This window comes from Natator depressus, chromosome 5, assembly GCF_965152275.1.
Source record: "Natator depressus isolate rNatDep1 chromosome 5, rNatDep2.hap1, whole genome shotgun sequence".
NCBI classification, from domain to species: Eukaryota; Metazoa; Chordata; order Testudines; family Cheloniidae; genus Natator; species Natator depressus.
In genome coordinates, this window is record NC_134238.1 from 112,340,253 (window position 1) to 112,364,029 (window position 23,777).

Genomic DNA, 23,777 nt, shown 5'->3' on the forward strand with positions numbered 1-23,777 from the left:
GGAGAGCTTGCTAGGATCCCTGAGAGATCCTACCTGGTCATCTAAGCTTGGTGAAGAATCCAATATGATCTCATGGCTTTACACCACTTTCAGGAATGGAGGCTGGATGCCTTCAACGGAAGGTGGTGATGTCTTGGCTAGTTCTTTCGAAGGTTTCCCTTTCCCAACCGGCAGCACTTCAGTCCTGCTTGAATTCAGCTTGAGTCAGCTGTTCTTCAACCAAGAGCTAATTTCTGGTAGGCAGTCTGTCTGACACTTTGGTAGTGGCAGTGGTTGCCTCATTTGAGAATGAGTGTCATTAGCATAGTGTTAGCAGCTAAACCCATGGCATCTTGCGATCTTTGAGCGAGCGCATGTAAACACTGAGGACAAGACGGCATTACATGGATCCCTGACTGACCATATGAGATGAGGGTCTTCAGAGAAGAGGAGCCATTACACATCACCACTCTGAGTTGATCAATGGTGATTATAGTTTTGTACTAATTTACTGATGTCTTGATCTCCTATTATTGTGGATTTTTCCTTAGAGGACAAGCTAAAAACTTAAGAATTGAGTGGTCTGAGGGACAGACCAGCTTTGGTTGGTAGGCTCTAATCTGTGCCTATATGAGGTGGTAGTCTCACCAGGTCCTTTGTTTCTGAAGGTTACAAATTGCTTAATATTCCTATATATTAAATAGCACATTTTAAATGCATTTTCCCTGCTACCAGATATTAAAGGGCTTTGGGGGAGAAATTTGCTATATGCATTTCATTAAAAATCCACTTTATCCCAACAGCCTGAAAGGCAAAATGTCTTTGCATATTAGCCTGTGTAGCAGAAATGGGCATGATGATTTCTGAGTGCACGTAGGGTTTCATTAAAGTCTCCTAAAATATTAGCACATGCCAAGCGAGCATGCTCAGATGTTATTTCACTGTACTCAAAGCCTACTTTGTGCTTTATAGAACATATACACAAGACAAGGGCCAGGATTTTTTTTAAATACACTCCATCTCCTAAATCCTTTAGTCCCAGAAATAAGTGACCTATTTTCAAAGGAGCTAGCAGCTCCCATAGACTTCAATAAATTTACAAGCTAAACATCAGACATGGCAAAACATGTGAAAGCAAACAAAAGTGGGGATGCCTGAGAGCACATGATTACCCTATTCAGGCATGTACACTATTTCGGTTATTCTATCCAGAGTTACCAACCCTTATATTTAGGTTGCCCGACACACCTTTATAAAAGATTCTTTTGGTATTTTGAGCAGCTCACACTCTACTGTTTGCAGCAGGCCTTTGAAATAAAAGTTAGAAAGAAAGTTGTGTACAGGTGACAATGGAGGAAAGGAGAGCGCTGGGCCAGGACCAGTTCTCTCCTACTTCTCCACTGGACTCCGCATAGGACACCAGCGGTCCCACATTTTGGAACAACAGTAGAGCTAACCAGATGGCGACAGTTCCATTCTGCAGCAACCTTTGAGACTTCGAAGTTTGTTCTCTTTCCACTGTGGAACGAAATCAAACCTTTTGAAACATTTTTGCAAAAACAGAAGTCTGTCTGTAGATTGGCGGTTAGAGCACTGGCCAGGTATAAGGAAGACCCAGTTTCACATATCTGCTCTGCCTGATTCAGAGCAGAGTTCATCACAGATCACTCCAAGGCAGGGACTTGCAACTTCAGTAACTTTAATACTATTTTTGTATACGATTACACACACACACTTTACAACAGCTAAAAAAAACCAAAGAAATGAACACTTACAAAATGTCCCCACCTTCAAACTCTCAAAAAGGCCTTAGTTCAGTTCAATCAAGTTTTTTATTTATTAAAAAAACTATTTTTGCTATATCCTTGTCTTGTTCACTTGGATTTTCCTCCTGCCCCAAATAGGAAAAAGTAGTTTCCCACAATCTGTCATACAACAGCTAAAGGGATTTTGCTCAAACTTCCCTAGCACGTCAAGAAAAGGCTACATTAAAATCATGAAGTGATAAAATTAGTTTTCTTACCCATGATTTTATCACTCAGTCACTGAAATCCACTGAGCACTTTGAAGATTGACTTAACTTTTTCCACTTTCCCCATGCCAGCCACGAAAATGGATCCTTTTTATACCTGGTGAATTGTACCTGTTTCTCTATTCCCAGAGATAAGAATGAGAGGTCTAGATAAAAGAAAAACCAAGTTAGATGTTGAAACTTCAGCTGAACATACTCCCTCCCCCCCCCCCCCCAAAAAAAAAAAGATAGTGAAGTAAACAGATTCACCATCTCCTCTTTCATAACTATGGAAGAGGATTGTGACACTCTGGAAGGGATGCAAAGTCCCCATAAACACACCTATAGAGCACCAGATTTCTTCCACAATTTAGTTCTATGTAAGTGGTATTTTACCACCCTGACCACATGTGATGCATATAAATGTTTTTTCAGGCTAAGAGTTTATGACAAAGGTGGTAAAGGAAACAGACTGCCTGGAGCGGAAGGCTGTATGTCTCTTGGGAAATGAAGCTGAAAGTTATTGTAAGCCACAGCATCAGGAAAAAATGGAACATACGGCTAGCACAATGGAAAGAACGACTGACCTCCAAGACAACAGTAATGGCCAAAAGGAGGGCAAAAAATGTTAGAAAATACAAGCACGCTTCTCTAACCCCAGTGGCCAGAAAATTGATTTAGCATAAACATATACTGGTAGTACTAAATTGATACTAAGTGATAATGGAGCATCAGATTAGGGGGATCTTTGAAATGATGCTGCTTTCAAAAAAAAAAAAAAAAAAGAGGCACACATGAAGCGGCAGACCAGAAGTGAAATGACACACAGCACCTAGCAATGAGATCGACACTTTCAGGAAGAAAGTCTGGTAGAAAGTCCAGTATTTTTGAAAATACAGACACTCCCTGGGTTACGCAAGACCCAACTTACACAAATTTGCACTTATGGAAAAATTTTCATAAGCCAGAAATATGATTTTTGAGTTGCAGAAATATTTGCGTAACATATGGGTATACGTTTCCGACTTACGCAAAATTCGAGTTACGCAAGGCTTGCCGGAATGGAATGACTGCGTAAGTCGGGGGACCTGTAGCTGCAGCAGGATCATCATCTTCATTCAGCAATACCAGATTCCTAAAATGCTGCTACAAACCTCAACTATTGAATGGTTTTCTGGATTTGAGAACGAAGTCAGTACAGACAGCAACCATGTCTCAGGAGATGATAGACACCTGCTGCATAGAATCTGAACTAACTGTATCCAGGCTGAGTTAGTCAAGGGGCCCTGATGAATGAGATCCTGAGAGACTCTGCAGTATCATAATGAGCATGTGATACTGGCATCTGTTTAGGAAATCAAGGGTAGTCGAGCCAGTAAGGGAGAAGGATTAATTAAGTTTGATCCTGGCTGATCTTTTCTGGGGACTCTGGATATAAAGACCCAGCTGGGAAAAACAACAAGAGCATCGACTCCTAAAAGTCTACGATTGTAAATTCTAGGAGCAGAATTTGGCTCTCTTTTGGGCTGGATTACAAACAGGTCCACTTGGGGGAAGGAATCACACTTCAGTGCTATCTAATTGAAGATTTGTTAACACAGATGGTTGCAAAACAGGATAATTTTTCACATAAAAGTTTCATCCCCTTTCCTCCCAATCCAAAAATCAAAGTTCAAAAATTTCTACCAGCTCTACTTCTGAAAATAAAACTCAACCAGCTTACAGCAGCTGAGCCAGTTTGACTGTTGATCCTGAAGGAGACACGTACATAAGAATGGCTGAACTCTGTCAGACCAAAGGTCCATGTAGCCCAGTATCCTGTCTTCCAACAGTGGCCAATGCCAGATGCCCCATAGGGAATGAACAGAACAGGTAATCATCAAGTGATCCATCCCGTTGCTCATTCCCAGCTTCTGGCAAACAGAAGCTAGGAACACCATCCCTGCCCAATAGCCATTCATGGACCTATCCTCCATGAATTTATCTAGTTCTTTTTTGAACCGTTATAGTCTAGGCCTTCACAACATCCTCTGGCAAAGGAGTTCCACAGGTTGACTGTGCGTTGTGTGAAGAAATACTTCCTTTTGTTTGTTTTAAACCTGCTGCCTATTAATTTCGTTTGGTGACTCCCAGTTCTTGTGCTATGAGAAGTAGTAAACAGCACTTCCTTATCTATTTTCTCTGTACCACTCATGATTTTATAGACCCCAATCATATCTCCCCTTAGCCGTCTCTTTTCCAAGCTGAAAAGTTCCAGTCTTCTTAATCTCTCCTCATACGGAAGCAGTTCCATACCCCTAATCATTTCTGTTGGACCTTTTCCGAACCTTTTCCAATTTCAATATATCTTTTCTGAGATGGAGCGACCACATCTGCACACAGTATTCAAGATGTGGGCGTACCGTGGATTTATATAGAGGCAACACGATATTTTCTGTCCTATTATCTATCCCTTTCTTAATTACTCCCAGCATTCTGTTTGCTTTTTTGACTGCCGCTGCATATTGAGTGGATGTTTTCAGAGAACTATCCACAGTTGACTCCAAGATCTCTTTCTTGAGTGGTAACAGCTAATTTAGACCCCATAATTTGATATGTATAGTTGGGATTATGCTTTCCAATGTGCATTATTTTGCATTTATCAACATTAAATTTCATCTGCCATTTTGTTGCCCAGTCACCAAGTTCTGAGAGCACCTTTTGTAGCTCTTTGCAGTCTGCCTGGGTCTTAACTATCTTTAGTAATTTTGTATCTGTCAATTTTGCCACCTCACTGGTTTACCCCTTTTTCCAGATCATTTATGAATATGTTGAATAGGATGGGTCCCAGAACAGAGCCCGGGGGACAACACTATTTACCTCTCTCCATTCTGAGAATTGACCATTTATACCTACCCTCTGTTTCCTATCTTTTAACCAGTTACCAATCCATGAGAGCATTAATTCCCTCTTATTCCCTCCAGCATTAATGGTCCTATCTATAGGCAAGAGCTCCATTTTTTAAAAAAAAGTCAGGAAGTTTGGAAAAAAGGTAGTCAACCATTGATTAAGGCACTGTTTCTGCAACACCACCACTCGTGCTGATGCCCAGGGATGGTATCAAGGAATTGCTTGAGGAAAAAACCTGAATGCTGTCAAATAGCTTCAGGCAATACTATGAGGCCAGGTGAAAGATTCCCTGAGATGGGATAAAGAGCTATTTCTTGGATTAGAAGAGATGAAATCTCCATCTTGACATGAATTTTGTCCACAGAGGTAGAGAGGATGGACACAAAGCTCTGGATCTTTTCATCTTTGTGAATATGAAATAAAAAAAGTTTTCTTTAAGCAGAATCACATTTCTTCTTTTCAGGGAAAGGATATTTGCTAGTAATCAAGAAACTGATCTTTTCACAGTCCTGAAGGACAGGAAAGGAAGGAAACACTAGAGGGGTTGGCTTTTGAAAGCTTATGAGAAGGCCTTGTACCAGAATCCGAAGAACTCATCTGTCTTAAGTGGTACCAGTCCAGTTTAAAAAGTTCCTTACCTTTTCTTCCTCGGGTGGACCTCATCTGACACAGTGTCTTACGGAAAACCCTCTCTGTGGCAGCCCTCAATCTCTCATGCTGGGAAAGGATGTTCTGGTGGATGAGAGAATGAAAGAACAATATAGTTTGGTACTTAGGGCTGGAGTGGTGCCAAAGTGACTGGAAGCTTTTGAGTATCTTGACAAGGAATGGCTGGACATCTTATCAAAGTCTGAACCAGACAATCTTTGGTTCTGGATCCAGACAGACACCATTTCCACATATTTCTTTGAACCAGAATACTAAAGAGAAGAAAGAATCTGGTTGACAACACAAGAGGCCAAAGCGGAAAGCCAATGTCACTTTGACAGAATCCATCTCTTTTTTAGTCTCCCAGTTTTGATCCTTATGGAATCTCTGGAGAGTAAAAGGAAAATGCAAATAATGGTTAGAGTTGATATGGATATCATCCAAGCCTTCACAGCATATGAAGAAAAGGAAGACTACTCAAAGCCCCTTTTAAAGATTTTCCATCTTCCACCCCATAAAATCCTTTGTCAGATCAACCCTGTAGGAGCAACATTTTTATTGTCTGAGTGAGATCAAATCCGATCAAGATGAAGGAAGGATGAGTCAAACCTTTGTGACAGAATAGAATTTGGTGGCCTTATTCAAAATGTACATGTGGTTACATAGACTGAATGATGGACTTCTTTGTCATGGTTGGACCACTTTAAATCAGTGATTTTCTCAAGCATACGTGGAAAATGGATCTGCGTTTCCTATGCCTCAATTTATGGGGGTGCTGGGCAGGGAGAAGTTGGGTCATTGGTTCAGTTATCTTGAGGACGAGTGGATTGATTCTATTGAGACCCTTGTCTTCATTAGGGAAGAATTAACCTGAATCATACAATTCTGAGGGTTTGTCACTGGAGGGAAGTTGTTCTTCACGAGCAAAGGGTGCTGATGAACACTTCCCAAGCACAGGGGAGTTCTCTGAAGAGGCCAGGTTTTCTTGTGGGTGGAAAGGGCATTTGGAGCCCTTCAGCTGAGAATCCTAGAAGGGCAGGAAAGCCCTGTCCTCGATACTTAGGCATCAGGGTGAGGAAAAGCTGTCAGAAGAGGTGGAGGACCCCCCACAACTAAGCATATCTACATGGTTTGGATTTGCAGGAAGCTAACCAAAGAGTAAGCCAGTGCAGTTGAAGGTACATGGGTGGTGCAGGAATTGTAGATCAGGCTGATTGTTAGATTCACATGAGCTATTGAAATAGTTGATCACTTGTGGAGAACTGTCACTCAGCAGGAATATCCTGGAGGAAACTCTCAGCAGCAAGAGCGGGGGGGGGGGGGGGGGGAGAACAGACACCAAGGTTCTGATGCGAAGGCCCTCCCTGGAGCTCTGTAGCAATAAGAACCAGCTAATATGACAGTCTTAGGTGGTCCCCACAGAGCCCACATTTATGAATAACCTGAAGCTTGCTGGAGCCAAGAAAAAGCAAGAGCTACAACCAGGGAAAATGGCATTCAATCAAGTACCTGTTGATTAAAAGCCACCAAAAGAAAGGCATCCTAACTAACATGAATGCATCAAGATTTTGACTTCAATCTAAAAGGAGCTCCACACCAAAAGTCACCCATCCAAATCTCTGGACTCTTACATAAAAAAAGTTTGAAATTTCTCTAGGTGCTTACACTATAAATCATCAAAAGCACCAGCAGTTCTTCCCTACCTATGTCCTACCACATCTCATCTAATTACTAGTCAACAGACCAATACAATTTAAAGACTCCCAACTACTTGCTTAGTCTCCAATAGGCATCTCATCCTCTGCTCTCCACCAATGCCCCCTCAAACAGACTGACTTTGTACCACACCCACAAGGTCAGAGACTTGTGCAATTTCAGATAGGGGTATGAGGACAGGATTCCAAAGGGGTCCTCAGTTGAGCACTCTTTCCCCTGGCTTTTCTGTGAAGGTAAATCCAGTTCAAGAGCCCCTTCCTGATCTCAACTGCTATAGTTGTGTTTCACTAGGAAAGGGGCGATTTCTCAGGTGGGAAGGTCCCAAGCTAGTGCATTTAGGTCAAAGCCAACATACCTTTAATTCCATTTGCTAGCCAGAAAACTAAGAGAGGCTAATTAGTTAAGATGAGCTATTATCAGCAGGAGGAAAAAAAACACTTTTGTAGTGATGATCAAGATGGCCCATTTAGACAATTGACAATAAGGTGTGACAATACTTAACATGGGGAAATAGATTCAATATGTGTAATGACCCAGCCACTCCCAGTCTCTATTCAAACCCAAGTTAATGGTATCTAGTTTGCATTTAATTCAAGCTCAGCAGTTTCTCCTTGGAGTCCGTTTTTCAAGCTTTTCTGTTGCAAAATTGCCACCCTTAAATCTTTTACTGAGTGGCCACAGAGGTTGAAGTGTTCTCCTACCAGTTTTTGAATGTTATGATTCCTGAAAGATTTAATGTGCTCACTTCAAGAAACCACATGTTACAATCTCTGAATTGTAACTGGGGGGGTAGCCTCATGTACAGTACATTGCAGTACTCCAACTGAGAGATTGAAAAGGAGAATTATGATGGTATTGTCTGTGTCCAAGAACAGGCTCCTGTCTAGATACAGGAAAATAAGGCAGTCTTAGTCATTGCTGTCATTAGATCATTCATCATCTTATAAGGGTGTAGCCAAACTTGTACAAAACTTCTCACACATTTTCAAGCCCTCAACCTAGCCCACCACCGCCTCAACATTACCTGGCATGAGCTTTCACCATGCCCCAATTGCACCCGGACACTGGGAAGTGCATCTGAATATACTCTGTGGATTGGAGGAAATGGAGGTAAAATGCTGGTATCAGTAATGCACTGCATCAGCAGCATTTTGAGAACACTTCAGCCTATGCCTTCCCACTGAACTCTAATGGCCTCATTCACACACTGAATAGAAAAGGGTGACAGAGCTTTGTGGCACCCCACATTACCTCATAACACCCCCTGGATCTTCCCTGTAACAAAAGCCCAAGTTATTGGAGTACAACCCAATCCACTCCCAGAAAGAACAGCAAAGCACATCAAAACCAGCTCATTGCTCATGGTATTGAAGGCAGCTGAGAGACCTAAATCTCAGGGCTTCTCTATACAGTGCAGCAATGCACAGCAGAGGGATGTCATTGTAGAGCACTCTAAGGTGTTGTGCCTTAAGTGCCCCGTGTAGACGCTGCTGGTGTCATCTAAACAGTTCAGAGTGCGCATTAAACAGTACTGTTTCAAACAGGACTACATCAATGTGCACTAGATACCTTTTAAAATGCGCCAGCAGGGTCTACATGAGGACAGTTAACAGTGCAACAATTTATAGTGCTCTACAATTTACACCCCTCTGATGAGCACTGCTGCATCATGTTGACAAGCCTGCATTATGTATGCATTAATTTTTGCCTGTTACTACACTATAGAGTTTCATACAGGTGTTCCAGCACTAGTACAGGGGCATACAGACCAGTACAGTACCGGGCAAATTGGCTGAAGCTATCGTAAAGAACAAAATTGTGAGACACACAGATGAACATAATTTGTTGGGGGAATAGTCAACATGGGTTTTTTTTTGTTTGTTTTTTTTAAGAAAATCATTCCTCACTAATCTATTAGAATTCTTTGAGGGAGTCAACAAGCATGCGGACAAAGGAGATCCAGTGGCTATAGTGTATTTAGATTTTCAGAAAGCCTTCAACGAGGTCCCTCACCAAAGGCTCTTAAGCAAAATAGGCAGTCATGGGATAAGAGGGAAGGTTCTCTCATGGATTGGTAACTGGTTAAAAGATAGGAGACAAAGGGTAGGAATAAATGGTCAGTTTTCAGAATGGAAAGAGGTAAATAGTGGTGTCCCCCCAGGGATCTGTACTGGGACCAGTCCTATTTAACATATTCATAACCGATCTGGAAAAAAGGGCAAACAGTGAGATGGCAAAATTTGCAGCTGACACAAAACTACTCAAGACAGTTAAGTCCCAGGCAGACTGCAAAGAGCTACAAAAGGATCTCACAAAAACTGGGTGACTGGGCAACTAAATGGCAGATGAAATGTAATGCTGATAATGCAAAGTAATGCACATTGGAAAGCATAATCCTAACTATACATATACAATGATGGGGTCTAAATTAGCTGTTACCACTCAAGAAAGATCTAGGAGTCATTGTGGATAGTTCTCTGAAATCATCTACTCAATGTGCAGCGGCAGTCAAAAAAGCAAACAGAATGTTGGGAATCCTCAAGAAAAGGATCAATAAGAAGACAGAAAATATCATATTGCCTCTATATAAATCCATGGTATGCCCACATCTTGAATACTATGTGCAGATGTGGTCACCCCATCTCAAAAAGGATATAATGGCATTGGAAAAGGTTCAGAAAAGGGCAATAAAAACTATTAGGGGTATAGAACAGCTTCCATATGAGGAGAGATTATTAAGACTGGAAAAGAGGCGACAAGGGGGGGGAGAGATACAATAGAGGTCTTTAAAATCATGAGTGGTATAGAGAAAGTAAATAAGGAAATGTTATTTATTCCTTCTCATAATACAAGAACAAAGGGCCACCAAATGAAATAGGCAGCAGGTTTAAAACAAACACAAGAAAGTATTTTTTCACGCAACGCACTGTCAACCTCTGGAACTCTTTGCCTGAGGGTGTTGTGAAGGCCAATACTATAATGGGGTTCAAAAGGGAGCTAGATAGATTCATGGAAGATAGCCGTTGATGGACCTATTAGCCAGGATGGGCAGGAATGGTGTCCCTAGCCTCTGTTTGCCAGAAGCTGGGATTGGGTGACAGGGCATGGATCACTTGATGATAATCTGTCTGTTCATGCCCTTTGGGGCACCTGCCATTGGCCACCATCAGAGGACAGGATACTGGGCTTGATGGACCTTTGGTCCGACCCAGTATGGCTTTCTTATGTCAATCTTTGCTCTGAGCAGTGTAAAATAGCAAGATCTCATGTAAATATTGCCTTGCATTTCTAGGTTTACTTAGAATTTACTGCCAGACAACATTTTGGTAGCCTCTGTCAAATAAACGGATGTTTGGTTTTAGCTCAATTCTTAGCAGACCCATGTCAATCACAATTGACCTGGATCAGCTTGCTAAGCAGGTGGGCATCTGCACTATGGGTGGATTGTTTCTTGGGCATCAGCACCTTTTCATTGTTAATGTCTCCCTACAGTCTGCTCGATGTGACGCACATTGTGAAGGGGTATTACTTTTACTGGAGAGGAATGGTGGGAGAAACGGAGGGGATAAGGTAGGGAAAAAAAAAAGATGGAGTGAGATTTTGAAGGGAGAGAAAAAAGGGACGGAACACAATATAGTTAAAGGAAGAGGAATGAGGCAACAAAGAATAGCTAGAGGTGCAATAGGAATTACATTGAAAACACAAGAAGAGATCCACCAAGATCTAAGACAGGGGAAAAAACACAAAACATGGAGTGAAGAGTAAGGTTACAACAGTAAGTGAAAAAGTTACATTTTTCAAAGATAAACATATCATTTGGAAGCAATTTCATTTATGTACTGGTTTTTAATTGCAAGAATTGATGACATGCCTTCAGAATGCATCACATCACACCAAATGGCATGTATTTTCAGACATTTCCCTTGGAAGGAACACCCAGAACCCACCTACAAGAGTTTTAGCCCTCTGATCTTCAACAATTAATATTTTCGACCCTGCTCAGGATAGTGCGATTCGCTTGCACCTGCCAGGGTGGGCCAAGTCAGAAAACTGCCTACATCAAAGTGAGCACCTTACTCCCAGTCTCAGCAGAGAGACTGATTTTTACAGCTCTGGGCTAACCTGCAAGCTCTCACCCTTAGACGGTAATGGAAAGGCAGCACAGCAAAGTGGACAGGGAAGGCAGGAGACACAGGTTCTGTTCCCAGCTCAGCCACTGACATTTTACAACAGTGAACTATTTTTTTTTAAACTAAGTTCAGAAGTAAAGTTTATCTGTATTCTTTGTACCTAAATGAAAAAATGGAAAATGCAAAAAAAACCCCACCCCTCAAATTTCTATTTTGGAGATACTAGAAAGTTCTGCAATAGGGCTGAGGCTGTGGAAACAAAGGCGGATACTGCTGTTCTTTGTAGTAAATTTGCAACATAGATCAGTGTGAGAAAGTAACTGATCCAACCAGGTCTCTGGAGTAAAACTTTTCAGATAGAAAATACAAGCTGTCAGATAGGATACACAAGCAGCCTGAAGTGAAGGATGTAACTAAACTGTTTCGGTCCACCAGAATAGTGCCAATGTTAATCAAGGACAGAAAAATAAACAGTCTGCCACCTGCCTTTCACTGACCACACTTTGCAACTGTATGTCACAGCACAAAGAAATTTAACATTCCAATAAAAGAAAGCTGCTCCTTCCTCAACCCCAAAGCACATGTAATTTTTAAAAGCATGTTTGGAATGATTTTTGTCTAAAGAAAATGAGGGTCAGAGTGAAGATCACAAGGAGTAAGAGGCCAATCTTGGTCTACTCTTTAAAAATATTGGTTTAAATTATTATAGGACAAACCTCGGCAGCCACACACAAAAATGGTCTTAGGAAAAAGCACAACATCTCGGCAGATAAGTGATGTGCCTAAAGTTAAGCCTGTACTTATGGTTCATTAAAGTAATTTAAACATAAGCATATGCTTGTCTCAATGGGGGCTATATAATATGGTAATTGAATGAGTAAAAAAAATTCACTTCAGATTATAAACAGGCCAGACAAGCTAAATATAAATCTATGCATTCTTTTTAAGCCACACTGGTCTTGTCCTTGATAGAAACAAAACAAGTTTGGTCTTAATTCCCATCACAAACTGGAAAGTCAATAAACTAAAGTTACATGAGACCACAAACTCATTTATGTTAGGTTGTGAACTGATGTAGTGCATATGAATTACAGAACTCCTTGGGCCAGATTAATTTTCTATAGTTGTATTTGATTTTAATGAGTATCAGGGGGAAAGAGGGGAAGAGGACAGGAAGTCATGAAAAGTGGAAGTACCAGATACAAAAAAGGAAGTATCAGAGTAGTAGGTCTTGCTGAAGTAGGCCACACCAACATAGAAATTGTAGTAATAGTTACCAGAAAAGCAGCAACAAGACCCCAGCTGGTTTGATAGCATTAGATTAGAGACCTTAACAATATTGTCAAAAACAAATGCAAAAAGTTACCATCTTGAAGTCATCAGTAATTTATATTTATTGGATTTTACACAGTTCCAACCCCAGTTACTGTTAGTAGTAATAAAGTTCTAGTTATTTTTGGAAAACGCTGTTCACTCTGAACAGAGAAAAAAATAGCACCTTACCATGTACTTTTAAGCATAAGTCCCAGGAAGGTGATGCCAGGAACAACTAAAATCTATGGAACAGAAAAGTAGAGTGGGAAACAGGACAAGTTATTCAGATTTGATTTATCCTAAGTGTAGGATTCATTCCATGCATTACCACAATGCATCTGTCTACAGTGAACACTCCACATATGAAGCAGAGAGTTTTCATGATTAATCCTGTGTGTCAGCAGCCATGAAATATCACACTGGAAGCAGTCAGATGTCATCTTGGTCAGTCATTAAACAGAAACATTTTTTCAAATGAGCTTAATAATGAGGAATTCAATGCAAAAATTAAGTTCTCTTGTAGTTCTGAGAGCTCTGTTTATTAGCAAGTTCCAGGTGATTCGTTTTATATTCTGGTAGGTTACTGGTCCAGTTACAAACGGTGCTACTATACAAGTCTGGCAAGGACAACTCAGACGGGGAATAAATATATATTATCTTAGCCCTGACGGAGTTGGAACCTCATTTCTGGCAAGCGGCTTTAGTTCAGAACTTTTTTTAGATTCTCTCATGATAGGCATAAAATAAAACTGTAGCAATTTTATTGTTAAATGTCATAAGTAGTCTATTGCTTTTCAACTCAACTGTGAAAGTGGTAACAAATATTGTACATCAACTCACTATTTCTAAATATTCATAATCTTTTTCGAAGCATAATCTAATATGAAGAGCATGACCCAAAAAACAGCTTAAAGATTCTGAACTTCTCCAGCACATTGGTAATAGGAGACAGCCCTCCATTCCTAGGTCACTCATTTCAATCCCATCTAGGGTAGTTACCAAGAATCATTAACAGCTGATAGCTGTTTGGCAATCTATATGAAATGCATTTATAGTCTCAATCCCGTTCCTAACAGACAGGCACCTACATTACAAGAAGTTACACTCAGTTAGCAGTCTGAGAAAACAAACGCTTGCTTACTACTGGAAGCAGTTCTCTTCCAGACTAGAGTTAGTTGGGGATTGGTCCTGCTTTGAGCAGGGGGTTGGACTAGCTGACCTCCTGAGGTCCCTTCCAACCCTGATATTCTATGATTTGGCATATAGGTGGTAAGTTTGTCCCGCTGCTGGCAACTTGTGTTTCAAAACATCTTCTATATAAAAGACTGTGCATGTCAATCACCAGCACAGTTAATCTGCATTTCTTATAATTACTAAATCCATTCTGTTTGTCTCCAAATGTTTTCCTGGCTCTGACATTTTAGTTTTAACTGTAGTTTAATTTTAATTTTTCTTGTGCATGAATTTGCAATATGAGAGGATTTACCAGGTGTCTGCAAAAGTTAGTCTAGCATAAGGTGCTGAATACATACACAAACTATATTTGTCAGATATATTTAATAAATATTATACTTCAAAAGTTACTGCTCCCAACTCTACCCACAAAACAATTTTTGCATCTCCCATCCTATTTCTGTTGTGAATACCACAAAAGCTTGCATCTGTTACAAAACCCATTTCTGTATAACCTCACATAGAACTTTTACATTTGTTTAATCCAGTTATGAACAGCGCTAATCAGAAATGCATCGCTGTGAACTTTTGAATCTGTGTTCCCGCAAACAAAACATTCTTCTGTCAAACTGCATTTATAACAACTGGCATTTAGGGTTGTGTTCCCAATTGCAAACTTGCTTGTGTACACATAGCCCTTTGAATTACAAGTATATAGTATTAAAAACAGGTATTCGTGTAAATATCACATTATTTATATATAGTTGAACCTAAGTGATCGCTTCACTTAAAAATATTGGTTTGAGGGGAATAGAGAGAGAGAGTATTGAAGTTATCTTCCAATGTAAGCATGTGACTTGAAACCATAGGTTTTCCTTTCCCCTAGTGTGAAGATTTGTCCCTGCTGGGACTTGAACTCAAAAAAGCTCAACCACTTGAGGTTAAATAAATAAAATTAAAAAAAAAAAATTCTATTTGCTGCCAGGCATAGAAGCTCTTACATCCTCTTTTCGGGCCTCCAGCCACCAAAGGATATGATGATGATATAAAAGTCAGCATGTACACTTTAGCTAGAGCAGACTGAAGCTTTTTCTAACACCGTAGTTACGGATTAATCTACTAAGTATTAATATCTATATCTAACTCTTCTCCCCCCACCCACACCCATGCAAGTAAATCCCACTTGAACACAGAATATCGACCAAAGCTGCAGCACAGTAAGAACTCGCACCATATGGTTATGCATCTCAAACACAATAAGAGTAAGTGGAAAACCAAGGTGAAAGGAATTTAGGAATATAGTATGAAGAAGAACTGCAATGATAGGAAATTTCTGATGCTCTATTACAGATGTTGGATGTTCAGGGAATTGAAGTGAACAAAACCAGTGAGATTAGGAGAAACTCTTTAACAGCAGATCGGGGAAGAACTTTAAATACTAATTGGGAACTGTCTCTGCAACACATACGCTAACAAGAAGAATGGTGGATTAATTAGAAATGTATAACCCTGGTTTTGGATACAGGGGACAAGATTAATATTGTAAAATAATCACTAAAATGACACTGCCTCTACGTAGCAAACTTAGTTTCTTTTCAGGGTTGCACTTATCCAATGCATGCTATTGAAATGACCTAACATCTCAGCTTGCTACAAAAAAATGTATTTGGTTTGTACGGACTAGGCTGAGTTCTGGCCTCATTTACACCAGCACAAGCTAAGAATAACTCCAGTAAAACCAATGGAGCAATTCTGAATTTACCCTGACTTAACAGAGAGCAGTATTTGACTTCATTATTCCCCCCCCCACCCCCCTTGCTGAACAACCTGTCCACTAGAGGAAAACCTTTCACCCAATGAGAAAGCATAGCTATTAAAGCAGAGGAAAAAGTTAAAAAGATCTGCTCGTCAGACTGTCTTCCCTTCAACTTTGTTTATTGATGTACTGAACATGAAAAAGTACAAAGGATCCAAACACAAAAGAAAACATGTACAGCCTCTTAAATACTAAACAGAATATATTTTCTATTCCAACAGATGTGAAGTAATACTGTACAACTTCAAATAAATACCAGCCTTACATTTTATTAAGTGCTCTGATAAACACTGTAAAGTGAAACCCAATTTACATGCCTTCTCATCAATGCCTTTGTTTGCTACAGTAGTATAGGAAAGAAGCATGTAGCTACTGTTTTCCCCATATTGGAAAGTTTTTTATTTTCTAAAGTATATACAAGTTTTAATGCAGAGGATAAGCTTCAACAATCTAAGTGCACCTAAGAATGAGAGAGAGTGCTCAGGAAGTCAATTGAGTTTTGAATAGCATTGAGTGGGTCAGCATGAAAACTCGCTTATTCACTTTAGCACGCGCTTCACAGTATATGTACTGTACTATACTGAAAAATTTATAACTACAGTCTAAAAGAATAAGAACCAAAAGCAACTGCAAAGATAATGTACAACTATGTTATGCATAGCACATTGCTTGTTCTAAGGGGAAGCATATGAGCATCTCAGTTTATACAAAAAGCAGGACGTAACTATATAGTTGTCAGTGCATCCTGGTGAAGGCATTATAGCCCTCAGCTTTTTAAAAAATTTATTATAAGCTAGATGCTAATCAGAAAATATTTTGTATTTTTTCTTAAATTTCTTCAATACATGGTAAAGACTTTTATTTCCCCAAATAGTGATTTAAGCATCATACAAAGTTAAATTTAATAGTATACAGGTATTTATGATTTTTGTATGAAAAATGTAAGGAAATTTGTTCAAATCCTATGGTTATACTCATTTTTACCACAAACATATTTATAAACAAAAATGTAGCATCACCATAAACAGCTGAAGCTAGACTATCTACAGACAAAATTAGCAACAAATCTGATGCACTGTAAATTCAAGTCCTCAGGACAATGAAAATGAATAAGCAGACCTCAAGTAACAATGTTAATGCCATTTACAAAGGAAAAAACTCATACGAAAACATTCAAAATCTGAACATCACTTGGCAACGTAAGTCAAAAATAAACCAAAACCAAAATTAGCTGAAAGGTTCATAAACGCAAGGTCTTATTTACATTACACAAAGCTCAGGTGTTAGCCTTGAACGTAACTTTCAAAATACTTTCAAATATATCCAACTCAGACTGCTTTCGCTGATTTGCTGCAGCGCAAACCATGTGCAACGTCTTTTCTTAAGACAAAACAATTCTTCAAACAATACTGCAAGTACATCACTAAACACCATGAGCTCTATCTGAAGGGAATTCTTTAGGAAGAACAGATTTTTTTTCCCCCATCTCTCGGTAATTTAAATTTCTTGCCTGCTCATATATTTTTTTTTTTAATTTTCATTTGTTTCAAAATCACAAATTAATGTGAGCCACCTATCACATAATAACCAGGATGATCAGAGATTTCACTGATGATTACAACAATGAAACCACCAGTGTTTCCCATTGATTCTACTTCTTAATACAAAGATCTCAAAAGTATTTCTACATCATAAATCTTTCTAAATTTTCCCCCAACCATTGCAAATTTCCTGGTAAGTTTTAAAAGCTCACTAGGTGTCATATGAAGAGATTTCTCAAAGTATTCAAGTCAAAATATTTGTTCCAGGACCAGTAAAAAGTTTCTCCAAATTTTTCTTTTTTATAAAAATAGATGCTTTTTTTAAACCCACATCAAAGAGGCTCTTATCTCTTTGGCAAGGTACTGCTTTACGAAAAGTTCTCCAGTATTCTTACAATAAGCTTTTATTATAATGTACCCCCCCATCCCCAACCCAAATCATAATTACAAAATAAATACTGTTTATAACTTTATAAATAAAATGTAAACTTCAAAATACTTTTCTTGAACAGACAAAACAACAATGCATTAAATGTAAATTAAACACAAAGCTAATCAGGAAAATACAACATAAAACAACCAAGTTAGGGATTACAACACAAAGCCTCAATATTTACTCACATGTTCAAGGCAGTTATGTAAAAAGAAAAGAAACTTCTTCCCTTAGCTGAAACATTTTAAAAGGTCCACCTTCTCCAAAGAAGGCAATAGAATGCATTGTGACAGGTAAAAACCCTGTACCTCTTGTCCATATTCAAACATAAAAGATATTTAAGAAGTTTTAATTCAAATACTAGCAATAAAAAAATGTCACATATTCTTAGGATGCTAAGTAGTCATTTTATCCCCATTTCAACACTGACTTACAAAGACATTTACTAATGTATAAAGTTTCTCTTAACTTGCCTTTGTTGTATAGTTTTCATATATAAATGGATTGAGGATAACTCATTAGGCTTTGTGCGTTTTGTTTGTTTTAAAGGAGACCTGCAAGACTCTGTCCCCAAGACGGTATCCATTCAGGCTGGCTATTGCCATGGCTGCCTCATCATAGTTGGTCATAGTCACAAATCCAAAACCCTTGCACTTGTTTGTGTTGAAGTCACGGATGACCTTCACATTGGTTACTGCTCCGAAGGGTCCAAACATTTGCCACAGAATGCTCTCATCTGCATCAGGTGCCAAATTGTACACAAAAATGCACCACCCTGTTCCTGCATGTCCAGGGATATTAATTCCGGCCAAACTGGTCATTCCATCAATGGTCATTGGTGAAAACCTACTAAACAATGTGGGAAACAAAGAATCAAGAATAAGAATAAAAGAGGGGCTGTTTACAGTCAGTTCCCCCCAAAGCTATTTTTTTTAAAACAAATGTAGACTATTTACAGTTTGCATGAACATTCCAACCAAATTAAATTCCACATTGTAAGTTACATTCAAAGTGTACAGAGATTATGCACAATGCTGAATGGCACTACACAAGTGACTGGCTAGAAGAAATAAACGTTTTAAAAAAAGAAAAACCATGCCAAAAACTTGAGGATTAATGATAAAAATCAAGAGGAATTCCATGGAATAGATACAAGAGGTTTTCCCTTTAGTGAACGATGGACTGAAAATGAAAACGGTTTCAGTTGAATGTCTCGACATGCAAAAAGAACCCAACATAAACCTTAAGGGGAAAAAAAAGTATTTACAATACTCCAAAATACTTTCTCTAAAGAACTAGTTTGTTGGAAAAATTATCATCAACCTAATATGATTCTTTATTACCTCTTTACTCCATAAGCCATATTGAGCAGATTGTCCAACCTGCAAAACATTTAGCAAAGTATTCAGTCTCTGGATTTTCTCCTATTCTAAGGAAACTCAGTATATTATTGCCAGTTTCCTTGAACTGTATTCCACAGAATGTGTATGTGAAGTCTGAAAGCTGCTAAGAACTGTGACATACCTTACAATACATGAGGTTACTGCAAGAACAGGCACATGTCCTCAAACAACATGCACGCTCACATTTCCATCAGGTAGTCGTGTGTAGAAACAAGTTTCTAGTCTCCAGATTAGCGTAGAAAGTTATGCAGTCACCAGTGACCACAAGCTCACTGGAGTTCTCCAGAAAAATCATCTTTCATATAAGATTCAGCTCTTATTGAGAGACATTGATACTATGTTGATGGGGAGCACAGATGTACCCAGATCAGTGTACATTTCTCTATTATTGACAGTTGTTAGGAGAACACTTATCTCAAATTATAGAAATAAAAACACAAAATTGTTCAATATTCTCAATTCCACTTAGGGTGACCAGATGTCCCGATAAAATCGGGACTGTCCCGCATCCTGACCGACGTACGGTTGGGACGCCATTTGTCCCGATATTTTGCTTCGGCAGCACTCCGGCTTTTGGGTTTTTTTTGCGCTTGGGGAAGCAAAAAACCTGGAGCCAGCCCTGGTTGGGGGGGGGTGAGCCTGTGGCTGCCCCCCGGGCATGTGTCCCGACATTTTGTTCTTGTCATCTGGTCACCCTAATTCCACTGTTCTTGTTTTACTGGAAATTTATTTCCAACGTAGGAAGGCAGACCTGCTATTAGCGTTACACTTTTCCCCCAGAACTTGTTAAGTAGCAGTGTCAATGCCTCCTTGCCCAGCTGCAAATCCTTTGATAAGTGGAATGCAACCAACGCGAGGATGCCAGAGCATCCCTGAAGATTTAAACTTATGAATTAACATCTAACCATGTGATTCTCAAACAGTGAGGCTCCATGGAGAGACTCCAACTTCCTTCTGGGAAAACTCATGCATGCCAAGGGGGAAAAAAAAACAGAATATTCCCTCTCTTACTTTACAGTTTAGGACTCTACAAAATATGAATTGCCTATACATTCAGTAAAAAGGAATGGTTTATTTTATGCTGAGTGAGATGTTAAAATCAGCTAAACAAGAAAAAAAAATTAAGTAGCTGTCCTAGTTCACATTAGGACATCCATCCACAGTGCACTCTTCTTTTAATAAGACCACCAAAAGATGTCTTTATATTGGGAATTGCCTGAATAATGCCTATACCGCCGGCAGAAAGGCAATATAATGCTTTGTATCAACATCTCATTGAACACTATTTAAAAGGGAGGATGAAGATAGGGGAACTACTCTCAAAGGGCAAAATGGGATTTCCCCCCCAATGTACATTCAATAATTTTTCTCTGAGACTGTCAATGAGCACCATTTATGAAGGTGTTTTGTGATGGGATCATATCCAATAGAACATGGACTGAGATCACCAAATCACATCATGTCATGCCACTGAACAATCAAATTGCAACTTTTCAGTATCTACTCACTTGAGTTGATTGAACCTGTAATCTAAAGGTGAAATCTCAATTAATCTAGTCATTTATTGCCGACACAGGGTATTGTATTTGAGCTGCCTTAAGGAAAAAATAAGAGTCCCAAAGAAACCTACCCCACGAGTGCTATTTGTGAATAGTAAGAAATCTGAAATACTGTCATGTACGTTATATAGTTCTCTTGAAAACTTTAGAAAAATCAGTTTGCTCCAAGCTTCTTCTCTGCAATACACGGAGCTATGATCTTCCTAGAATGTATTAGTCAAACTACTTTTAAGAACGATTATGACAAAGTTTTGCATCTGTTCTTCTAATTTTTTTTTTTTTAATAATAAAACCAACTGCTGTATTAAGTTGAAGAGCAACAGCAGGTATCTCCTAGTAGGTGGTATAATGGGAAAAAAAAGGAGGCTTGCTGCTTGTGGTAACTCAAAGCTACGCTCATAACTGAACAAATAAAACTAAATATTTTCTAACTATGAAGACTAGATCCAAGTTCCCGTCAAAATAATAAATTTCACTATTACATCACCGCAGTTTGATTTCCTATTTCCAATTTTCAGTAACCCAGAAATTCTGATCAGCGAACACTGCTATCATTTATATCATTTTCTGAAGCACAAAATGAAATGAGTAGCATAATTAAAAATTGTATTTTAATTTCAAACAAAGCTACAGCAACTTCTGGGAAGGAGAGGCTTTTTCAAGTGCGACATGATAGAGTTTGTAGTTTTTTGCCCACTCAGTACTTACCCAAGAACCACTGATCATGAACTAGCATTTTGTGATCATACTTGCTTTAATTTACGACTGGTACACCATTAAAACCGAAGGACATCACAATTAAGTTCTTTATATTTATCAGTGTCCCTTCCCCACTCATACTTCCTGTACAATACACTTGTATCATACGGTGAAGTGCTTTAAAATGAACTTACAAAACAATTAAGCCAAGTTTTCCAAATGGGGGCACCTAAACAGTTTAAATTTCAGGAGCATTCAACACTCACCTCCTGTGTATTTATACTGAGAACTGAAAGTGCTCAGCATATCTGATACCCACGGCACTTATTTGGGTGCCTTAACTTAGGTACAAATGTTTAAAACTGCTCTAAACCTTTAAAAATTAAAATTCTGCCTAAATAGATTAAACTGACATTTAATCTTGATGGAATTTTTCTATAATTAAGTTAGAAATGAATTTAAGGTCAACCCTCAGTAGGCATCACCTCACTGAAGGAAATAAATTTGCCACATAAGGTCTAGTCTACATTCAGATGTTGTATTGGTATAACTATGTAGGCTAAAAACATCACACCGTTTAGCCAGTATAGATACATTGGTATAACTGTGTTCATATAAAGGGGCCGTATTATTATATGCGTGAATAACGAATATAAAGGTAGCTTATTCTCCTTCCTGTGCAGGAATAAAGCCACACTGCTATAAGCACATTTATACCAGGATAACTGTATCCACCTGAGGGGGTTTGTACTAGTATAGCTATGCAGCTGTTGTTACAGCAGTAATACTTGTTTGTGCAGACATGGCCACAGTAAGGCTTCATGCACTGGTGAGCTTGACTTAACCTGAGTTAGAGGCTCTGGATTCTACAGTGCTCCAGTGCACCAGACTGGAAATTCAGTGAGCATTTCAGATTAAATTTAAACACAAAGGGACAACATTTTCAAGAGTGATTTTGGATGCCTTGATTTCTGGGCACTCAACACGACACAGTTCAGAAGGGCCTGATAATATAATCAGTACAACAGAATATCCCTTGTCTTCTTCAATTTGAAATTTAATTAAATTTCACGTTGGCCATACATTTTTAGGATACTACCAAATTGTTTATCAAAATCCATGTAACTGCACAGCAGAAGCTATTAGAGGGAAGTTTATTGAGAGATATTGGGGATTATGGAACCAACGTATTGGGTAGATGTGTCTCGTGAAGTAATCAACAAATGAAATAAGAGCTTATATACTACAATTATGTTTGCTATACAAGCCCTAAGATATATATAATGGATGTAAAATTATGACGCATTTTAAAAGTTAACACCCTTTTGACAAGACAGCATGTTCTGGAGGAATAAGTCAAAAGGCCCCAAATTCGAATCCTGCCTCTGCCATTGATTCATTGTGTGGCCTTTAGCCAGTAATTTCACTTTTCTGCCTCACCTTCCCCACCTGTAAAAATAGGGAAGACCACACTTATCCATCTAACTCACAGCTTGTGAGATTCAATTGGTGTCTATAGAGTGTTTTGAACACAAAAATATTACAACAAATACTATGCCTTATTGTTGAGTTTGATAGGACAATTCACATTTCCCTCACAGCAATTGTTTCAAGCTGCTTTCAGACACAAGCAGACATCACTGCATCTGTTTGCACTCTTTCTGCAACCATATCAACTAGGAAGATTATTTTATATTAAACCTGCAAAATTATTTTCCAGGATCTAAGAACAGGATAAATTCCATAGCTCTGGAACACATGGGATCCTTTAGGGAATAGTAATAGCTGGCATATCCCTATTATCCACATAACTAGATTAAAAAAGACTGGGACAGACACCATGATCACTATTCAAGAGATAACACGTACAGATACTACACCACTGGTATCAGTTATAATGGCTATAAGAAGAAAACAGCCTTTTTAATGGAAAAAACTGTACCTAAAATAGGAATGACTCTGGGATTTTGATGGCCAATCTTACCAGAAGGTGCTGAATGCCACAAGACAGAGGCCTTGGCAGCAAGAATTATTTACCTCTGTTTTCAGGTCCGCAAAACAACTCCCCCATGAGCTTACTTCAGCACAGTGCATTCTGGGATGTGTCGTCTTAGCAGTGCAATTTCCACTCCTGCAGTCAGTACTGGAGCAGGCAGTCTGCATATGGAAAAAGGGCAAGTCTATTTTTATTCAATATTCAGCGGTTTTCTGCAGCTTAATAATCTTTTTATACCCTAGTTAAGGAAATCCACTGAATACTGAATTAAACCAGTTACCCTTTCCCCTAAGACAGACTGCCTGGTCAGCACTGGAGCATTACTGGGCAGGGGGGGGCACTTCATGTCACCAGCACTGAATGCCAAGAGGTTGTGGAGCTGTACGACTGTAGTCGCTGGTGATCTGCTTAGTGGAGATGTAAACAAACATTTAGAACGTCTGCCAAAAATGTGGTCTATGATGTTTGTT

At 39.1% G+C, this 23,777-nt stretch overlaps 1 protein-coding gene across 16 annotated transcripts in view; it reads right to left on the minus strand.

Moving 5' to 3' along the window:
• Positions 1 to 15,759: 15,759 nt before the first annotated feature.
• The window catches only part of ELAVL2 (ELAV like RNA binding protein 2), a 169,934-nt gene continuing 161,916 nt past the window's right edge, over positions 15,760 to 23,777 (minus strand). For 8 of the 16 annotated variants that reach the window (XM_074953471.1, XM_074953465.1, XM_074953479.1 and 5 more), the window contains 2 exons: positions 18,994 to 19,032; positions 15,761 to 18,499 (listed from right to left, as the gene is read on the minus strand). In XM_074953471.1, coding sequence (XP_074809572.1) covers positions 18,169 to 18,499; positions 18,994 to 19,032 — 370 coding nt within the window. In that variant the 3' untranslated portion in view covers positions 15,761 to 18,168. Of the gene's footprint in view, positions 18,500 to 18,993; positions 19,033 to 23,777 lie in introns of all 16 variants that reach the window. The other 8 variants (XM_074953467.1, XM_074953477.1, XM_074953480.1 and 5 more) reach the window with 4 other exon arrangements.